Genomic DNA, 19,247 nt, shown 5'->3' with positions numbered 1-19,247 from the left:
GTATTAGACAAATAGTTTCCTCATAAAAAGATTGTGGAAATATCTCATTGGCTATTGCATGTTTAATCATTCTAAATACCAGGGGGGCAAGAAGTCACTGTAGGCTTAGGGTTAGGGTCCAGAACCCATCTGGACCTGCAGCCTTACCGCTTGGGAATGATTCTATTGCCTCTTTATTTTCACAGTGAAATTTGTATCTAGATCAAGCTTAGCAGAGTCACTTATTTTAGGCAATTCAACAGAATCCAGTAATTTCGGAATATCTTAACCAGATGCATTAGAGCTAGAGGTGTAGAGCTAAAACTTTGAATATAGCTCTCTAAAGTATTAATTTATATCACGTGGATTAGTTCAAGTTTCACCAGTGGAAGACTTGAGTTTAAGAATGGACCTACTTGCCTGTGCAGTACCGCAACTGTCTGGCCAACAATTCACCTTGCTTATCATTCAATTCAAATTGCTTTCGTCTCAGCTTAATTATTGATTTATTAACCTGGTTACTAAAAATAATGTTATATTCACTCTTCAATTTTATAATGTAATGTAGATCTTTCATCGACTGAAAGGAGTAGTATGCCCCCCTTCCAAAAAAAAGGCAGGGTCATCAATATAATGACCATAAATATTGAGACAAGTTAAAGTAATATTATTGATGCTTCCTGAGATGATCACATATCTAACATTAAGGTATTTTCTGTCTTCACTTCCTGTCGGGGATTGTCTGCGCCAGTCCTCATGTGTTGCACCTGTGTCTGTATATAAGTCTCTGTGCTCCTCTTTGTCGGATCGTTTGTTGTACCAGGATGATGTCTTGTCCTGCTCTCCTGTCCTGATCTCCCGTGTCTTGGTATCTTGTGTCTGCTGAGCCTCTGTACCTCTGTATTCCCTGTGTCAGACTCCTGTTTTTCTTCCCTTTTAGTGTTTATCCAGTTTCTCCCTTTAGTGTTTATGTTTTGTCCCTTAAAGACTTTGTTCATTAAAGATTCAATCTCTTGATTATACTTTGCGTCTGGGTCCTAGTGCTCCACCTCACCTCTCACCCCTGACAAAGGCAGCAATATGAATTCACTACGTCTTCACCCACATTCAAAATCAACGTGGTAACCAATATTTAAGCCTTTGTTTGTTCAGCTTTAAAATGAAAGAATTTTATTAAATCACCATATAAAATAAAAATGAATAACGAGTAAATAAAACAGTATCTCAGACTATTACAGATGACAACGGATTGTTCCATATTGCTGCTCACTTCTGTTCGATTTACCAGCACATGAGTTTGTAGCATCAGCTGGAGAGTAAAGCGTTTGCGTCGTCCGCTGAAGCAAACGTTGGAGTCTTTCATTTATGCTCAACGTGCAGCTTGGAAGGGAAGCGGAGAGTAGTTCTCACATTAGCCTCACGAAGTGTCTTAATGACTACCGAAGGCTTGTCGCTGATTGATCACCTCTGATGTATAATCTGGAAAGATGGGAATCGTAGCACCATCATAATACAAGGGTGCTCTCTCCCGACTTAATCACAATAGCAGCTCCCTGTCCTGGTCGTGTTGTAGTTGCAATAATTGTCCGTGATCGTTTTCCCTCTGACATCAGTCAGGGTTTCAGAATGCGCTGGGCTCAGTCCACTTCCACCACCCTGGAGAACCCAGTCTGGCTGAAAGTTTTATGATCATTTCAGACACAAAGACGGTAAGATGTCCCTTCTCCACGCCTTCTGTGAATCCCACAAACTTCAGATTCAACCGTCTGGACACCCCCTCTCTAAATGGTTCACCTTCCAACGCAGAACGTTTGTAGCCTGTAGCTCCTGGCAGGCCCTTTCTATAGAGGCAGGTGGCATGCTCAGTTGCTGTGCTGGTTGGTACCCTCCCCTTTCTCCGCAATGGCTGATTGTTCCTTTTGCATGAGAGTAAGGGAGTTTTGAAGAGAGTGCAAGCGGGTAGTGTTGGAGTGTCTGGTTTCTTCTATCAACTTCCTCATCTCCATACCTTGATCTTCTATAGCAGCTTATATGACAGTTTGTGTAGGCAAAGGCATGGCTGCATCGAGTCAGGTGCAGCGTCGTTTGAAAGTTTATTCGTTTCTTTCTCGGTCCGATTGCCTTTTCTAAAGTAGATGTGTGAAGAGGGCGAGCATTTCTATGATCATGTTTTCTTAAAGTGGCGATGACCTGAGCAGCAGTTTGACCAGTTGAAAGTGGTGCAGGGAGCCTGAGAAACACGTGTGTACAGGATTGTACAGAGATATAATGGTGAAAGGATAAAGGCATGGACGACCCCATGTAAGTTCTGAAACAAGAGGAAGCTTTTCATGTTGGAAATGAAACCAGAACACGAACGCAGCACGCTGTCATGTGGTCAGTCCATAGGACCACCGGGACAAGTACTTGTTAGCTTCCACAGAAACATTACATGTACACATTGTCCAGCATTGGATTGTTTTTCTGTCAGTAAAACTTCAGTCACATTGAGCCTGACTCGGTCCTCAGCGCTCATTCTACAAACATCTCTCAGCTCAGTATCAGTGTTCACTGTTAGAAACACATGTTCTGACCTTTGACCTTAAAGCTCCAGTGTGGAAGATTTAGGTGAAAGGATCCATTGTTAGAAACTGAAGAGAAAAGAATCCTAGAGAAGTTTTTACCAGTTTCATCTAAACTGTAACAATAGTTGTTTTCTTTACTTTAGAATGAGACATTTAAGTTTTAAATACTTTATATTAACATTAGGAGCAGGTTCTCTCTACGCAGGCAGCCATATTTTTTTACAGTAGAAAAAACAGGGACAAACTACACCTTCTGAGGTTCTATGACAACTGAAGCTACCACAGGTTCTGTTTCCTGTTTGGAAGGGGGGGGGGTGAGGTGTGTTCAGCTGCAACATGACACTTCACCACTAGATGTCACTACTTTCTACACACTGAACCTTTAACAATAAAACATGATGTCTGACCTCAGTGTCTCCAGTCGACAGGTTGGACTCTGTAGAAAACCACACAGCTCCTTCACTCCTGAGTCCTGCAGGTCGTTGTCAGTCAGATCCAGTTCTCTGAGATGAGAGGGGTTTGACCTCAGAGCTGAAGCCAGAGAAGAACACCTGATCTGTGACAGACTGCAGCCCTTCAACCTGGATAAAGAAATATGAATATTAGAATGTGTCCTCCTGTTGTTGTGGATCGTCATCATGTCAACACAGACTCTCAACATGCTGCTGACCTCAGTCCAGTCTGTGACCTGAAGATAAATATCAGATCAGACATGTTGGACCATTGCTTTATTCATTTCCTTCTTAAGTAGGGATGGCTCCTGACACTCACTTCCTTTTTGTTTCAAACTTATCAACTGTCCAACATGTTTCAATAAGAATGTATCTTAGGGCTTTTCAAGATGGCGGCGTGAGGGAAGGTCACGTTCGGGAGAGCTGCTTCGCTTACTAACTAATTTATTCACTTAATCCTAAAAAAATAGCACTCCAACCTCTTAATGGTTCATTAGCCTAACATGAACATTGACAGCTACTTTCTGAGGCAATCCGACAGCATGCCACGTAAAAGAAATCAAACTCCCGATGATGCTGAGCACAGCCAGCAGGCTGGCGAGGTCCATGTGGGAGCTAGCATCATAGCCGACACCGGAGCCGAGGCTAGCTTACGGCCGCTTCGCGAAGCGGTGGGCGAAATTACAGCCAACATCTCTAGAGTCATCGACGAAAAACTCGGCCCACTGTCAGAGCTCTTAAAAATACACAGAGAAGAACTGGACAGCCATGAGAAGCGGATAACCGAGGCTGAGCAGAGGATTTCAGCGCTGGAAGACGTCACGGACCCGGTGGAGGAAAAGTTGAAAGCTCTGGAGAGGTTGGTGTGATAATTAAGCGACCGGTCCGACGACCTGGAAAACAGAGGACGACGCAAAAACATCCGTATCATCGGACTCCCAGAGGAGGCTGAAGGAGATGAGCCGACTCAGTTCTTTGAGGTTTGGCTCCCTAAAATCCTTCACATTGAAACGAAGTCGGGCCGCGTGAAGTTGGAGAGAGCGCACCGCTCGCTGGCCCCGAAGCCCCCCTCCACCCAGAGACTGCGGCCGGTGCTGGTCAGGTTCCACAACTATCAGGATAAACAGCGTGTGATGAATGCGTCGTGGGAGATGGGAAGGAAAAATCAAGCGCTGAAATATGAGGACGCGACGGTGATGATATTTCAGGACTTTTCAGCTTCTGTTCTCCGCAGGAGAAAGGGATACGTCGGAGTGAAGAAACAGCTGAGAGCGCTCGGTGCTGATTACAGGCAGGTGTACCCCGCGTCACTGAGAGTCACCTGTCGCGGATCCACCAAGATGTTTCACGACCCAGCCGCGGTGGAGAAATACATCCAGTCACTGAAGGATGCCCCCCTTGATGATGATGTGTGAACATTAATCTAAGTTTTCAAGCTGAGCAGCGGATCTGTCGGACCTTAAGTAAGTTTTGCATTTAGGTAATGGTTATGCATTACACTTGATTTGGAGCGCTGACTATGTCTTTTCGCTTTGTAGGATCACTATAAGCAATGCCTCCGGACTTCCCGGATAGATATCTTTCTTTTGTTGCTAGAGAAGCCTTTCGCTCGAGCTCCTCCAAGTTTAGGAGAAGGACAGTGTGTACAATTTATGCCAGTGTTAGGCAGAGGGTGCCTTAGATGCACTATTTTTTGTTATAACCTTTATAATGTTCTGTTTTTGGTTTTGTTCTGTTCGGCTCACATCATTATGGATTACATTACAGGCAATGTGTTCAGGCAATATTTTAGTCCATAACCCATGATCACGTCAGCTTTGAAGCTATGCACTTGGAACGTAAACGGTGTTGGTACACCTGTCAAATGGAAAAAGGTTCTAACTTATCTTAAAAAGTAATGCGTTGACATAGCGCTATTGCAAGAGACACATTTAAATGACAGTGAACATCTGAAATTACAACAAGGAGGTTTTGGACAGGTTTATTTTTCATCTTTTACTTCAAGGAGTCGAGGCATGGCCATTTTAATCCAGAGAAATGTACCATTTAAACTTCTAAACTGTACAAAAGACACAGCAGGTTGTTATGTGATTGTGAGAGGCATACTACATGGGGAAGAAATTGCTATAATGAATATTTACAACCCACCTGGATACCCAAGCGACCTTCTTACTTCTTCTTTCTCTAAAGTGATAGATCTTTATGTCAGAAACACGTTTATTGGAGGAGATTTTAATTGCCATTTAAATCCTATCATGGACAAATCTCCACCTGGTAAATTATCACTTTTACCTCAAGTTAAAACGATCTCAGCACTTTGTGAGGACCTTGACTATGCAGATGTGTGGAGAGCCCAACATATTGCTGAGAAAGAATACACGTTTTTCTCAAAGGTTCACAAATCCTATACCAGGATCGACTATTTCTTTCTCCCGAGAACTCTACTGCCGTCAGTTATCTCCAGCTCTATAGGAAATATAGTTATTTCTGATCATGCTGCTGTGTTCATACAATATAATTTAGAGAACCCAGTCAGCCAAACCAGACATTGGAAGTTCAACCCTTTTATCCTAACAGACAGCAAGTTCTTATCTTACTTTAGAGAAGAATTTCAGTCATTTCTTTCTGTTAATTCAGCCTCCACTAATGACTCCTCATTGTTGTGGGAAACATCTAAAGCTTTCTCCAGAGGTATTATTATATCCTATGTGTAAACTAGGAGGTGAAGGCAGGATGGACAAAGAAAAATCTTAGTGTCCAAACTGAAACATGCTGAGAAAGAGTATGTCAAAAACTCATCTGTACAGAAACTGAAGGAGATTTCTGCACTTCGGTGTGCTTTAAATTTACTATGGACAAAAGATGCAGAAGGTAAAATCAGACTTGCCAAACAAAAAATGTACGAACATGGAGATAAAGCTGGGAAATATCTGTCATACTTGACGAAAAAGAAGGCTGACTCCCAAGTTATCTCTTCAATCATAGACAGTCGGGGTAAACAGACATTTAACACTGTAGCCATTAATGATGCATTTAGAACTTACTATGAAAGTTTGTATAAATCTGAACTACAAACTGATACAACTGAAAAAATGAAAAAAATGTTCCCTTCTCTTAACCTTCCTAGCTTATCTGAGGACCAGAAAGCATCTCTTGAAACCCCTATATCTAAGAAGGAGGTACTCGATGCTATTAAAGGATTACAGTCTGGTAAAGCCCCAGGTCCAGATGGATTCGGTAGTGAATTCTACAAAGAGTTCTGTGATTTACTGATTGACCCACTTCTAAATATGTTTAATGACTCTTTTAAGAGGGGCGTTTTGCCACAGTCTTTGAGAGAAGCGCACAACTCTCTAATCTTGAAAAAATGTAAAATCCCCGAAGACTCTCCGTCATACAGGCCTATCTCCCTATTGAATACTGATCTGAAACTTCTCTCCAAAATACTAGCAACAAGACTAGAAGGCTTACTCCCTATTCTTATAAATGATGACCAAACTGGATTCATTAAAGGTTGTAATTCATACAATAATATGGGCAGATTATTAAACACAATTCAGGTTTTTCAACAGCAGTCTTTGAATGGTGTAGTGCTTTCTCTGGACGCTAAGAAGGCGTTCGATCGCGTAGAGATGCCATACCTGTTTTTTACACTAAACAAATTTGGCTTGAGTGAAAATTTTATAAACTGGATAAAGTTACTTTATACAAATCCCCTGTCTGCAGTGCTTACCAATGGGTTACACTCTTCTAACTTTCAAATTTTTAGAGGTACAAGGCAGGGGTGTCCTCTGTCACCCCTGCTCTTCGCCTTAGCAATTGAGCCACTTGCTGAGGCTATCAGGATAAATGAAAACATACATGGTCTCACCTTGGCCACTAAACAACACAAGATTACTCTTTATGCTGACGACGTCTTGATTGTTTTGACTGAACCTGAGATATCTATTCCAACCCTTATTGAGACAATTAATATGTTCAGTACTTTTTCTGGTTACAGAATCAATTTTAATAAATCGGAAGTGATGCCATTAGGCTGTCAAAAACAGATACCTAAAACCCCATCTCCCTTTCCGTTTAAATGGTCGCCAGAAGGTTTTGTCTATTTAGGAATACGTGTAACACCCTCGTTTGAACAACTATACAAAGCAAATTTCCCACCCATATTTGAGCGCATAAGGCTAGACCTAGAAAGATGGAATACCCTCCCAATTTCCGGGTTAGGCCGTGTCGCACTTCTAAAAATGAACGTTCTCCCTAGGCTACTTTACCCCATACAAATGATCCCAGTCATGTTCCTCCATAAGACTATCAAACAGTTAAATAGTTGGTTTAGCTCCTTTATATGGTCTAAGAAGAAAGCCCGCCTGAAAATAGCTACGCTATGTCTTCCATCCTCAGAGGGGGTCTCGATCTCCCGGACATTAGAACATTTCAGCTTAGTGTTCATTTACGTATCATAGCTGACTGGGTGCATAATAAGTCCACGTCTCTCTGGTTGGATGTAGAAAGTTCAATGTCTAAACACCCTTTGGTTAATCTTCTGTTTATTAGGAAAAATACATTTTTGAAGTCTTCTTGTACTAACCCTATTACAATCTCCACAGTTAAGACATGGTATGCCATTAGAAAATTAGAGGGCAGATCTCGATTCACATCTGTATTCACTCCAATATGTGACAATCCTGACTTTCCCCCTGGACTAATGGACAATAACTTTCGGATTTGGGAAAATAAAAGAATATCTATTTTACACAAACTATTGGAAGGCTCTACCATGATGTCTTTTAGTCAATTGAAAACGAAATATGATATTCCAAAACAGGATTTCTTTCGATATTTGCAAGTGAGAGATTTTGTTCACGAAGGATACCTCAATCCTTCAGTGTCAGGATATCTCACGCCTAGAGAGACGACTCTTTTTGCAAAAATCTGTCAGTTCTATTAGCCTATTCTATAATATCCTTAAGGAGTATAACATCACAAACACCTCTGTTGGGACATGGTTTTTGTGCAAACCACAGGCCTCCCTTCAGTCAAACTTGAAACAAGGGAGCCGCATGTTCTGGAGTGAACTCAGTCTCCCAGAGTGCCACATGTTCCCTTTGTCTTAAGACAGTCAAGGAACTCAGTCTCCCAGAGGATGTAACAGGATGCTGCATGTCCTGGGAACTGGGCAATATCACACAAAGGTGTCAAGAACCTGGGGGGTCACTCCTATTGGTCACTCTGGTCCAAGACCTGTGAGGTCACCGGGGCCAATATAAGGAGAGGTCTGCCTAAAATCTCTCTCTTCTTCCATCCTGCCGAGGGCGGAAGGTCTCTCTCTTCTCTCATCCCTCCAAGGACGGAAGGCTGCTACAGCCTCTCTCTCCTACATCGCCAAGGGGGGGGGCCTGGCTGATCCAGCTTCCTTCTCTATCCAACCCACAACCGGAGGTCAGAGGTGCAGCTCCCAGCTCACCCCTCTCAAGGAAATCTCCTCGCCCTTCAAGCTCTACAAAACTCCTCGTAGCGACGCGATGTCCTGCAGGAGAACTTCAACAAGCATCTGAGCACACGGCTCGACAGAATCGCGAATGCAGAACTCTACAACCACCAACCCAGGAGACGTCACAGAACTGCAACTGGACTGCAACATCTTTTCCCCTTTCCCTCGGACTGGTAACATAATCTGGGCTTAATAATTATACTACGCTAAGCAAGACTGTTTATTTGATCGGTGTGTGTTTATAAGTTTGATATGTGTTGTGATATTGTGGCAACAAGTTATTTGAAAGTTAGTTAGGCCCTTCATAGGCCTCCTTTGTAGGTCTCTCTGACTCTTGCATTATCTGATTAACATCTACACAGACACACGCATAGTCTCCACCTAATTAAACCTACCCCCATAAAGCAACCTCAGAAGAAGGGGGGGGGCTCTTATCTTAGGGACCATTTTTAAAGCATGCTAATTTACATTCACACACACACACCTCCTTGTTAGTTGGTTTGATTGTTTAGTAATTTGTGTTTTTATACTTTATTATGTTCATAATAAATGTTCTTCTTTCACAAATGTTCTGTCATTAATATTGCATAAGTGAATCTTGCCAACTGTTACACTGTTAAGAACTCCATAGCCTTCATTGTTCATTATATAATCTTTAATGGTAAAATATTGAGATTTCTAATTGAACTAGATCTAAATGAGACTGATCTTAATCAATAAATTGGCTATCTTTTCCCTTCTATGAAGGGTGGTGCCCCGCGAGAACTTTAACCAATTAAAGTTATGATTTAATATTAATATTTTAAATATTAATGTTTTACATTTTATTTTGATAACCAAATTTATTGAGTGCCTAAAGGCACACCATTCTATGGTAACACTTTTTAAGCACTATTGCACAACATAAATGGTGCCCCGTGTGAGGCCGGAACGCTGCACCTAATTAACATAAATGGTGCAGCCCTGTGAACCCTGTGAAACACGTTTTAAGCACTATTGCACAACACCTCCTTTCTGAAGGGCTTATGGGAAAGGGAACTTAATGTTAGGATAACAGATGATGACTGGAATGATGCTTGGAAAAGTTCTAAAATACTGAATATCTGTAACCGAGTGAGAGCTATGCAACTGAAGCTCCTACACAGGGTTCATATCTCTCCCTCTCAGCGTAATAAATACAACCCTAATACATCTCCACTGTGCCCCAAGTGTAAGATAGAATCTGGGAGTCTGACACATTGTTTGTGGTTTTGGCAGGTCATAGGGCAGGAAATTAATAAGATTATGTCTATTAACAGTAATAATAACTCTTTATACCTGCTACTTGGTATATCGGACATGTCCATCACTGACAAATTTAAAAGAAGACTTTATCAGACACTTGCTTTTTGTGCCAGAAAGTGTATTCTTTTGAATTGGATCACAGAAAAAGCTCCATCTAAGGCTCAGTGGCAAAGGGTTGTATTTGAATTTGTTGTATTGGACCATTTGACATGTAAACTTCACAGCAATGATGATGCCTTTCGTAAAACATGGGAACCCTTTCTGTCATATGTTGGTCTGAATGTTTCCATCATTCTCACAAGAGGGTTTGTATCATAGATCAGAATGCTCTGCCTCAAAAGAGGCACTCTGTTTTACCATTTAATTGATTTACTTTTATTTCTGTATACTTTTATTTTACTTATCTGTTTTTAAATTTATCTTACTTGTATAGGACGTGACCCCTGAATCTTCTGCCTGTATTGATTTGAATATGTGTGTGAGCCAAATGTTTGTCTTGTTTTTGTTTTGTTTTGTGTTGTATTACCTGTTGGAAAACTAATAAACATATATATTAAAAAAAAAAAGAATGTATCTTATTTTGTAAACCTGAGGAGGACGGGTGCTCGGCCTCAGTCCACATGTTATTTACTGACACTTTCTTAGTGATCAGGAGCAGGTGAGTGCAGGTGAATGGAGTTGATGAGGTGGACGTGACTGACAGGCTGGGTGAGTGACAGATGACTGAGGGACAGTGAGCAGAGCAGAACTGAGACAATTTAAATAAATAATGACCCAATAAGAAAGACAGTCTGAAAAGTGAAGAAGGATTTAAGTACGTCAGAGTCTCCAGTCGACAGTTTGGACTCTCCAGTCCAGAACACAGCAGCTTCACTCCTGAGTCCTGCAGCTCGTTGTGACTCAGATCCAGTTCTCTCAGGTGTGAGGGGTCTGACTTCAGAGCTGAGGCCACGACTTCACAGTGAGTCTCTGAGAGTCGACAATCACCGAGTCTGTAATTAAAGAAAATATCTGTTAGAATACAATCAGAAAGCACAACATTCACTGAAGTAGAACGTTTTTATTTCCGCCTGAATATTTTTGGTAAACAGATGCCTGCGGATGACTCTAGCTGGGATTTATGAGCTGGAAAACCCAATGGGACCACAGCATGAAGCCTTACCTAGCCCAAGTTCAAATTTGATAACAATACCACAGAAAATTAATATTTTATACATGTTTTTCTAAGGGTATGTCTAGGCGGTTTCCTTTTGGAGACTCCAAAGGACCCTTGGTAACCATGGTAACACTCTTTCACTCTGAAAGAAAATGGGCATTCAAACACACACACCCCTCCTCCAGATCAGAAGTGAGTCATACAGACACACACAGAGTGAAACAGAGGGGCAAACACAAAAAACTACCAAAAAAAACCTTCTTTGCCTTTTACGCACAGCTGTTCGTCATTACGCAGTGACTGCCTCGCTGTGCCTGTAACTTGACACTGTGACGCGTCACATCTGCATGTTGGAAATTTCATTGGCTAAACAAAACATCAGTCATCATAACAATCGGTTGCAATTGGCTCAGTATTTACATGACAAAAGAGGGGCAAGCTCTGTCCATCAACAAGGTCTCTCGTTGGCTATTGTAGGCTGTGGACAACCCATGCCAGCTCCTATTGGGTCAAGTGAGCTGTCAATCTATAGTTTACAGTCTAGCCGCAATTTTGAGATTGAGAGATCACCTGTTTTCATGCAAATGGGAAATACAAGGGGAAATACATCAGAGGATACACAGAGCTGCTGGCTGCACAACAGAACACAAAATAGCCAACAAGGCCACACCGAGTGTGCAGACAGAAAATACTTCTGAAAAGACTGCAAGCACCACAAACCTTTAAATGTAAAGAGCATAGTCAACAAAGCACTGAATCTTAGCTTTCCAAAGAAATGTCGCATCAGTACCTAGATATACGAAGCAGTATGGGCCGCCGGGTCAAAAGAGGCTATATACAGCTTTCCTCCAATGAACCACAAGTTATTATTTATCTCTCATTTTCTTACATCGTGACAATAATGTAACAAACTGACATATGGCGGAGAATTTATGGGATCTTTCTGTGTAGAACTGGTTATTATTTGAGTACACAGGAATACTTTCATACAAAAGGTGATCACACCAGAAACCTCAGAAATGTTGTAGTTATATTCAAAGTTGAAGTTAAAAACTTCAGGTGAAGGAGTGTGAATGTGGGTTATTTTATTTAGCTGCCTAAACAACATGTCGTCCTGGTTCAAGTCCACATTGTTCAGTTCTCATGTTACTATGAACTCTCAGTAAAGAGAATTAAACCCTCGGCTACATGAGCATCAGACAACTGAGAATCTGCGACACACAACCAGTGAGTCCCAGTGTAATAAAGTGTGTTATTGCTGGACTCACTTTTCTGTTGGAAGAAATCTGTCCGCAGCTGCTTTCTGTCTTGTTCCTTTGTCTCTTTTATTTTCTGATTCACAGACTTTACGTTTGATTCCCTGACATATTGATCATCCCTTCCATTATGTTTACAGAACAATAACTAAACCATTGGTTTGTAGGGGTGGGACAGGTGACCTATGGCCTTCAGTCAATCAATCCATTTAGTCAACCAGTTTCATCAAGCATTTAGAAATGAAATTAATTTAATTAGTTATTAACATACACTACCGTTCAAAAGTTTGGGGTCAGTTAGAAATGTCCTTATTTTTATTAAGAAAAGCACTGTTTTTTTCAATGAAGAAAACATTAAATTAATCAGAAATACACTCTTAATGTGGTAAATGACTATTCTAGGTGGAAACGTCCGGTTTTTAATGAACTATCTACATTAAGAATTAATTAAGAATTAAGATTAAGATTAAGAATTAAGATACATTTATTTGTCCCAAACACATGCACAGACATGCACAGGCACATTCATGCAGGTAGGGAAATTTAACCTCTGGTTTTGACCCATCTGGTGAAGTACACACAGAGCAGTGAGCGACCATGTACGGCGCCCGGGGAGCAGATGTTGGGGGAGTAAGGTGCCTGGCTCAGGGGCACTAGACAGGGTAGGGAGAATCCTCTTGGATATTTGGACAGATCAATCCAGGTTCGTCTTTTTGTTGTTTCTCCGTGGAGTTGAACCAGAGACGAACCAGAGACCTTTTCTGCCCATAGTCCAAGTTTCTGCCACTAGTCCACCGCCTCTCCTCAATAGGTGTATAGAGGCCCATTTCCAGCAACTATCACTCCAGTGTTCTAATGGTACATTGTGTTTGCTAATCGCCTTAGAAAACTAATGGATGATTAGAAAACCTTTCAAAACTCTTGTGCAATTATGTTAGCACAGCTGAAAACTGTTTAGCTGGTGAGAGAAGCTATAAAACTGGCCTTCCTTTGAGCTAGTTGAGTATCTGGAGCATCACATTTGTGGGTTCGATTATACTCTCAAAATGGCCAGAAAAAGAGAACTTTCATGTGAAACTCCCCAGTCTAGTCTTGTTCTTAGAAATGAAGGCTATTCCATGCGAGAAATTGCAAAGAAACTGATAATTTCCTATAACGGTGTGTACTACTCCCTTCAGAGAACAGCACAAACGGGCTCTTATCAGAGTAGAAAGAGAAGTGGGAGGCCTTGGTGCACTATTCAACAAGAAGACAAGTATATTAGAGTCTCTAGTTTTAGAAATAGACGCCTCACAGGTCCTCAACTGGCAGCTTCTTTAAATGGTACCCGCAAAACGCCAGTGTCAACGTATACAGTGAAGAGGCGTCTCCGGGATGCTGGCCTTCTAAGCAGAGTGGCAAAGAAAAAGCCATATCTGAGACTGGCCAATAAAAAGAAAAGATTGATATGGGCAAAATGTACCGGAGCAGCTCCGCCACTGACCGCCAGCGGTCTTCACACATGACCATCCACAGTCACACATGCGCACACACAGCCACACACACGCCAACAAACATTTCCACGTTTCCTGTTACAATTCCTGTTGATCACTATCTAACCATTATCTACTCTGTTTAGCTGTGGGGTGACCGAGGGTGCACACTTGTCAGCTCCGCATCTGGCTTACACACACACACACAAACACACACACAGTCACTTACCAGCGGTTAGAGAGGCAGCGCGATCAGCGCGCCGTCAGCATAAAGCTGGACGGAACAAACCGGACACAACTTCCTGTTTGTTTAAATAGTTTCTGGTTGAGTTTTTCTAAAGATGTTTAATAAGGGTTGTACTGGTTATGGTTGATACCATTTGGTTTATTAAAGTCATGTGATTTGTTTAAAGATGATTTATGTGATGATATGTAAAGAGGTCATTGAAAACTCTTAATTTTTGTTCTAAGCACTGGTTTTACAGATAAATGTGTCTGAATTGGTAATTAAGCCCGGGGGAGGGGCTTAGGGTTTAAAAGGGCAGCTCAAAGCTCTTGAGGGGGAGTCTGATCCAGTTACAGAGGAGGTAACATCAGAGCTTAGGAGAGCATGGGACAAGAGTTTTTCCTGTCGATTTGATTTAAAAGTATTTTGTTTGTGAGTATTTTTTTTGTAAATGTCCACGAGAGCACCTTGGAGAATCGGCTGAAATAAATTGGAAACAACATTTTTGACTACGCCTGTGTTTTTACACTCTTTGAGGAGTTGTTAAGAGAGTCCCCGTCACATATGGACAGAGGAAGATTGGAAAAAAGTGTTATGGACAGACGAATCAAAGTTTGAGGTGTTTGGATCACACAGAAGAACATTTGTGAGATGCAGAACAGGTGAAAAGATGCTGGAAGAGTCCTGACACCATCTGTCCAGCATGGTGGAGGTCATGTGATGGTCTGGTGCTGCTTTGGTGCTGGTAAAGTGGGAGGTTTGTACAAGGTAAAAGGGATTTTAAATAAGGAAGGCTATCCCTCCATTTTGCAACACCATGCCATACCCTGTGGACAGTGCTTGATTGGAGCCAATTTCCTCCTACAACAGGACAATGACCCAAAGCACACCTCCAAATTATGCAAGAGCTATTTAGGGAAGAAGCAGTCAGCTGGTAAGCTGTCTGTAATGGAGTGGCCAGCGCAGTCACCAGATCTCAACCCCCTTGAGCTGTTGTGGGAGCAGCTTGACCGTATGGTAGACAAGAAGTGCCCATCAAGCCAATCCAAGTTGTGGGAGGGGCTTCAGGAAGCGTGGTGTGACATTTCTACAGATTACCTCAACAAATTAACAGCTAGAATGCCAAAGGTCTGCAATGCTGTAATTGCTGCAAATGGAGCATTCTGCGACCAAAGCAAAGTTTGAAGAACAGAATTAATATTTCAAATAAAAATCATTATTTCTAACCTTTTCAATGTCTTCACTATATTTTCTATTCATTTTGCAACTTATTTGATAAATAAAAGTGTGAATTTTCATGGAAAACACGAAATTGTCTGGGTGAACCCAAACTTTTGAACGGTAGTGTATATATATATTTTAAATCATTACGGCTTTTCAAGGGCCCCCTCCCCTTTGGGGTCCACTCCTACCCCCCCCCCCCCCCCGCAAACACACACACACACACACACACACTACGACGCCATTGTATACGTTGTATGCGTGTACACACACACACACACACACACACACACACACACACACACACGCACTCCAGCTACTAGCCACTTATCCTTCAGCGGTCTCAGGGGCCAGGAGCCAATCTCAGCTGACACTGAATCTCAGTCTCCAATAAAATTAACTCCGATCTGTGGAGGAATCTGGAGAACCCAGAGAACACCCTGCAGAGACCAGGAGAACCTCCTCCTCACAGAAAGGCTGCACTAACAGTGTTTACCACTGCAACAACATGCTGCCCAAAACAATGAGAACCATTTAACACTGAGTGTATTTAAAGAAAGATTTTATTGAAAATGTCTGGACTCACCGAGCCTTCCTGCAGTTCCTCACAGCTGGGATCAGTCTCAGTCGACCCTGGTATGATGTGTTGAACTTCTTCAGGTCCAACTCATCCAGAACCTCCTCTGACATCTGCAGCATGTAGGCCAGAGCTGAGCAGTGGATCTCAGAGAGTTCCTCCTTCGATGTGTTCTCTGACGTCAGGAACTGTTTCATCTGCTGATGAACTGAGTGGTCGTTCATTTCAATCAGACAGTGGAAGATGTTGATGCTTCTGTCGGGAGAAATGTCATCACTCTTCATCTTCTTCAGGTTGTTGATGACTCTCTGGATGATCTCTGGATTGTTCTCTGTCCGACCCAGCAGGCCTCCTAAGACTCTCTGGTTGGACTCCAGACTGAGGCCGTGAAGGAAGCGAACAAACAGGTCCAGATGACCATTTGTACTGGTGAGGGATTTCTCCATGGTTCTCTTCAGGAGGTCATCCAGGGAGAAGGTACTGTCTTTGTTGCCATATGTTCCCAAAATGTTGTTGAGTTCTTTTGTGTTCCTCTTGTCGTAACAGTGGAACATGTAGACTGCAGCCAGAAACTCCTGAACGCTCAGATGAACAAAGCAGTAGACTGATTTCTGGAAGATCACACACTCTCTTCTGAAGATCTCAGTACAAACTCCTGAGTACACTGAGGCCTCGGTGACATTAAGACCACACTGCTCCAGGTCTTCTTGATAGAACATGACGTTTCCTTCCTCCAGATGTTTAAGTGCCAGCCTCCCCAGCTTCAGGAGAACGTCCCTGTCAGCCTCCGTCAGCTGCTGTGGACTCGTCTCATGTCCCTCACCGTACTTGTTGTTCTTCCTCTTTGTCTGAACCAGCAGGAAGTGTGAGTACAGGTCAGTCAGGGTCTTGGGCAGCTCTCCTCTCTGGTCTGTGGTCAACATGTGCTCCAGAACTGTAGCACTGATCCAGCAGAAGACTGGGATTTGACACATGATGTAGAGGCTCCTGGACGTCTTGATGTGTGAGATGATTCTGCTGCACAGCTCTTCATCTCTGAATCTCCTACTGAAGTACTCCTCCTTCTGGGCGTCAGTGAAGCCTCGTACTTCTGTGACCCTGTCAACACATGCAGGAGGGATCTGATTGGCCGCCGCAGGTCTGGAGGTTATCCAGACGAGAGCCGAGGGAAGCAGATTCCCCCGGATGAGGTTTGTCAGCAGCACGTTGACTGATGACCTCTGTGTGACCTCAGACACAAGCTCCCTGTGGTTGAAGTCCAGAGAAGGTCTGCTTTCATCCAGGCCGTCAAAGATGAACAAAGGTTTACAGACAGCGAGCGTCTCTGCCGTGAGCTTCTGTAACGCTGGATGGAAAACATGGAGCAGCGTGAGAAGACTGTGCTGCTGGTCCTTCACCAGGTTCAGCTCCCTGAACGAAAGCACAGCCAGCAGACCCACATCCTGGTTCTCTAAACCCTCTGCCCAGTCCAGAGTGAACTTCTGCACCAAGAAGGTTTTTCCAACGCCAGCGACTCCGTTGGTCAGGACGACTCTGATGCTGCTCTGCTGGTCAGTGGAGGCTTTGAAGATGTCGTGGACCTTGATGGGAGTATCGTGGAGGATCTTCATCTTGGAAGCCGTCTCAAGCTGCCTCACCTCATGTTGAGTATTAATCTCTTCACTCTGTCCGTCTGTGATGTAGAGCTCAGTGTAGATCCTGTTGAGGAGGGTTCTACTTCCTGTTTCATCACTTCCTTCAGTCACATGTTCACATCTCCTCCTCAAACTGAGCGTATGTTCATCTAAAACCTCCTGCAGACCACAATCTGCTGAAAGACAAGAAACAATGTGAGAGACAGAGAATCTGAGAATCTGCTGATTGTTTTCATCAGATACAGAAAAACTACAGAAAATAAAAGGTTATTAACTTTGTGCTTTTCTAACGATGTTAAATGTTGATGCTGTATGAAGGAACAAAATAAAACCACATGTGCTGTTGTCAGAAGTGAAGACATCAGCAGACACATGTACAGTGCTGCTCTGACCGGCTGTCTGACCTCCAGCTCCTGTTCTGGATCTTTGTCCACACTGGGGACAGGAGGAGCCTCCTGAAGAACCAGACTGGTCCCAGTATGAGGTGATGCACTGTCTGCAGAACCAGTGTCCACAGCTGGTGGAGACTGGATCCTTCAGGACGTCCTGACACGAAGCACAGCAGGACGACTGCTCCTCCTGAGAAACATGACTCCTCTTCCTCTCCCTGTGAAGACATTTCCTGATAAGTCACATGTCACAGTCACAGGTTGTCATCACTTCTGTCAAGGAGGTTTTGTGTTCACCCAGTATGTTTGTGTGTTGGTTGGTTCGTTAGTGGGAATAGTAAACTTGGTGGAAGGTTGTGGTTTGTGAACCAGATCGGGGGGGGGGGGGGGGGGGGGTCCTCTTTCACAGACATGTTCAGAGGACTGATGTTTACCAGTGTGTGGAATTTGGTGCAGATCCAAATCAGAATGAGTCTCTAGTGGATTTCAAAGTGGTTTCATAAGGAGCGTGTTGGTTCTTGGTGGAGGTCTGAGCTCTTTGAGTGATTCTGAGAGATTAGTCACCAACTTCAATGAAGCTGTGTCCTAATGCAGGGGCCACACTAGAGGAAACTAGATCCTCTTCAGAGCAGGTCCCAGTAGAAACAGTCTCTTACTCTGTTTGTGAGGGTCCAGGTTCTTTACTGAAGTTTAGAGGAAAATCTTTAGACCAGTCACTCTTCAGAGACAGACAGCTGGACCCTGGAGACTCTGCTCTCAGTCTGTGGTCCTGACCTCTGCAAACACAAAAATGTTTTTATTCAGAACACATCATTCACTGGTTCATTCTCTGAGGATTCAGTTTGGAGCTTCACATGTTTGTAGCAGGTCTCTTACTCTGTGTGTGAGGGTCCAGGTTCTTTACTGAAGTTTAGAGGAAAATCTTTAGACCAGTCACTCTTCAGAGACACACAGCTGGACCCTGGAGACTCTGCTCTCAGTCTGTGGTCCTGACCTCTGCAAACACAAACATGTTTTTATTCAGGACACATCATTCACTGGTTCATTCTCTGAGGATTCAGTTTGGAGGTTCACATGTTTGTAGCAGGTCTCTTACTCTGTGTGTGAGGGTCCAGGTTCTTTACTGAAGTTTAGAGGAAAATCTTTAGACCAGTCACTCTTCAGAGACACACAGCTGAACCCTGGAGACTCTGCTCTGTCCTCTTCCTCCTCAGGACCACTCATCATCAGTCTGAGAGGAAAAACACTGAGAGCTCAAACACACACAATGAAGCTAGGTACGTAAACTCAGTGTTTCTTCAAATATAACAGAGTCAACGCTCCTACACTGTGTCCCTGTTATCACGGTAACCTGAGACAGTTGTGTTGGACTCAGCCAATCACAACTGACATTACATCACAGCGTTGAGTCAAACTGTTGATTGACTAACAGAAGTTCCTCTTAAATTATTAAATTATTGGCCTCAGTAAGGACCACTGGGGGATGGTGGCTCGTCAACCCACAAATTCTGTGTGTATATATACACTCCTGATCAAAATCTTAAGA

General features: G+C 42.9%; 1 protein-coding gene across 6 annotated transcripts in view; it reads right to left on the bottom strand.

Annotated features, from left to right (window-relative positions):
- Positions 1–19,247, bottom strand: part of LOC128445068 (NACHT, LRR and PYD domains-containing protein 12-like) — a 157,622-nt gene that overhangs the window by 133,677 nt on the left and 4,698 nt on the right. For 3 of the 6 annotated variants that reach the window (XM_053427854.1, XM_053427860.1, XM_053427840.1), the window contains exons 2-8: positions 18,798–18,932; positions 18,578–18,697; positions 18,358–18,477; positions 17,717–17,919; positions 15,688–17,488; positions 10,589–10,762; positions 2,951–3,124 (exon numbers count right to left, since the gene is read on the bottom strand). In XM_053427854.1, the coding sequence (XP_053283829.1) occupies positions 2,951–3,124; positions 10,589–10,762; positions 15,688–17,488; positions 17,717–17,919; positions 18,358–18,477; positions 18,578–18,697; positions 18,798–18,928 (2,723 nt within the window). In that variant the 5' untranslated portion in view covers positions 18,929–18,932. The remainder of the gene's footprint in view (positions 1–2,950; positions 3,125–10,588; positions 10,763–15,687; positions 17,489–17,716; positions 17,920–18,357; positions 18,478–18,577; positions 18,698–18,797; positions 18,933–19,247) is intronic. The other 3 variants (XM_053427847.1, XM_053427868.1, XM_053427831.1) reach the window with 3 other exon arrangements.

Source organism: Pleuronectes platessa, chromosome 1 (assembly GCF_947347685.1).
Source record: "Pleuronectes platessa chromosome 1, fPlePla1.1, whole genome shotgun sequence".
Lineage (NCBI taxonomy): Eukaryota > Metazoa > Chordata > Actinopteri > Pleuronectiformes > Pleuronectidae > Pleuronectes > Pleuronectes platessa.
This window is presented reverse-complemented; position numbering and strand designations above follow the sequence as displayed.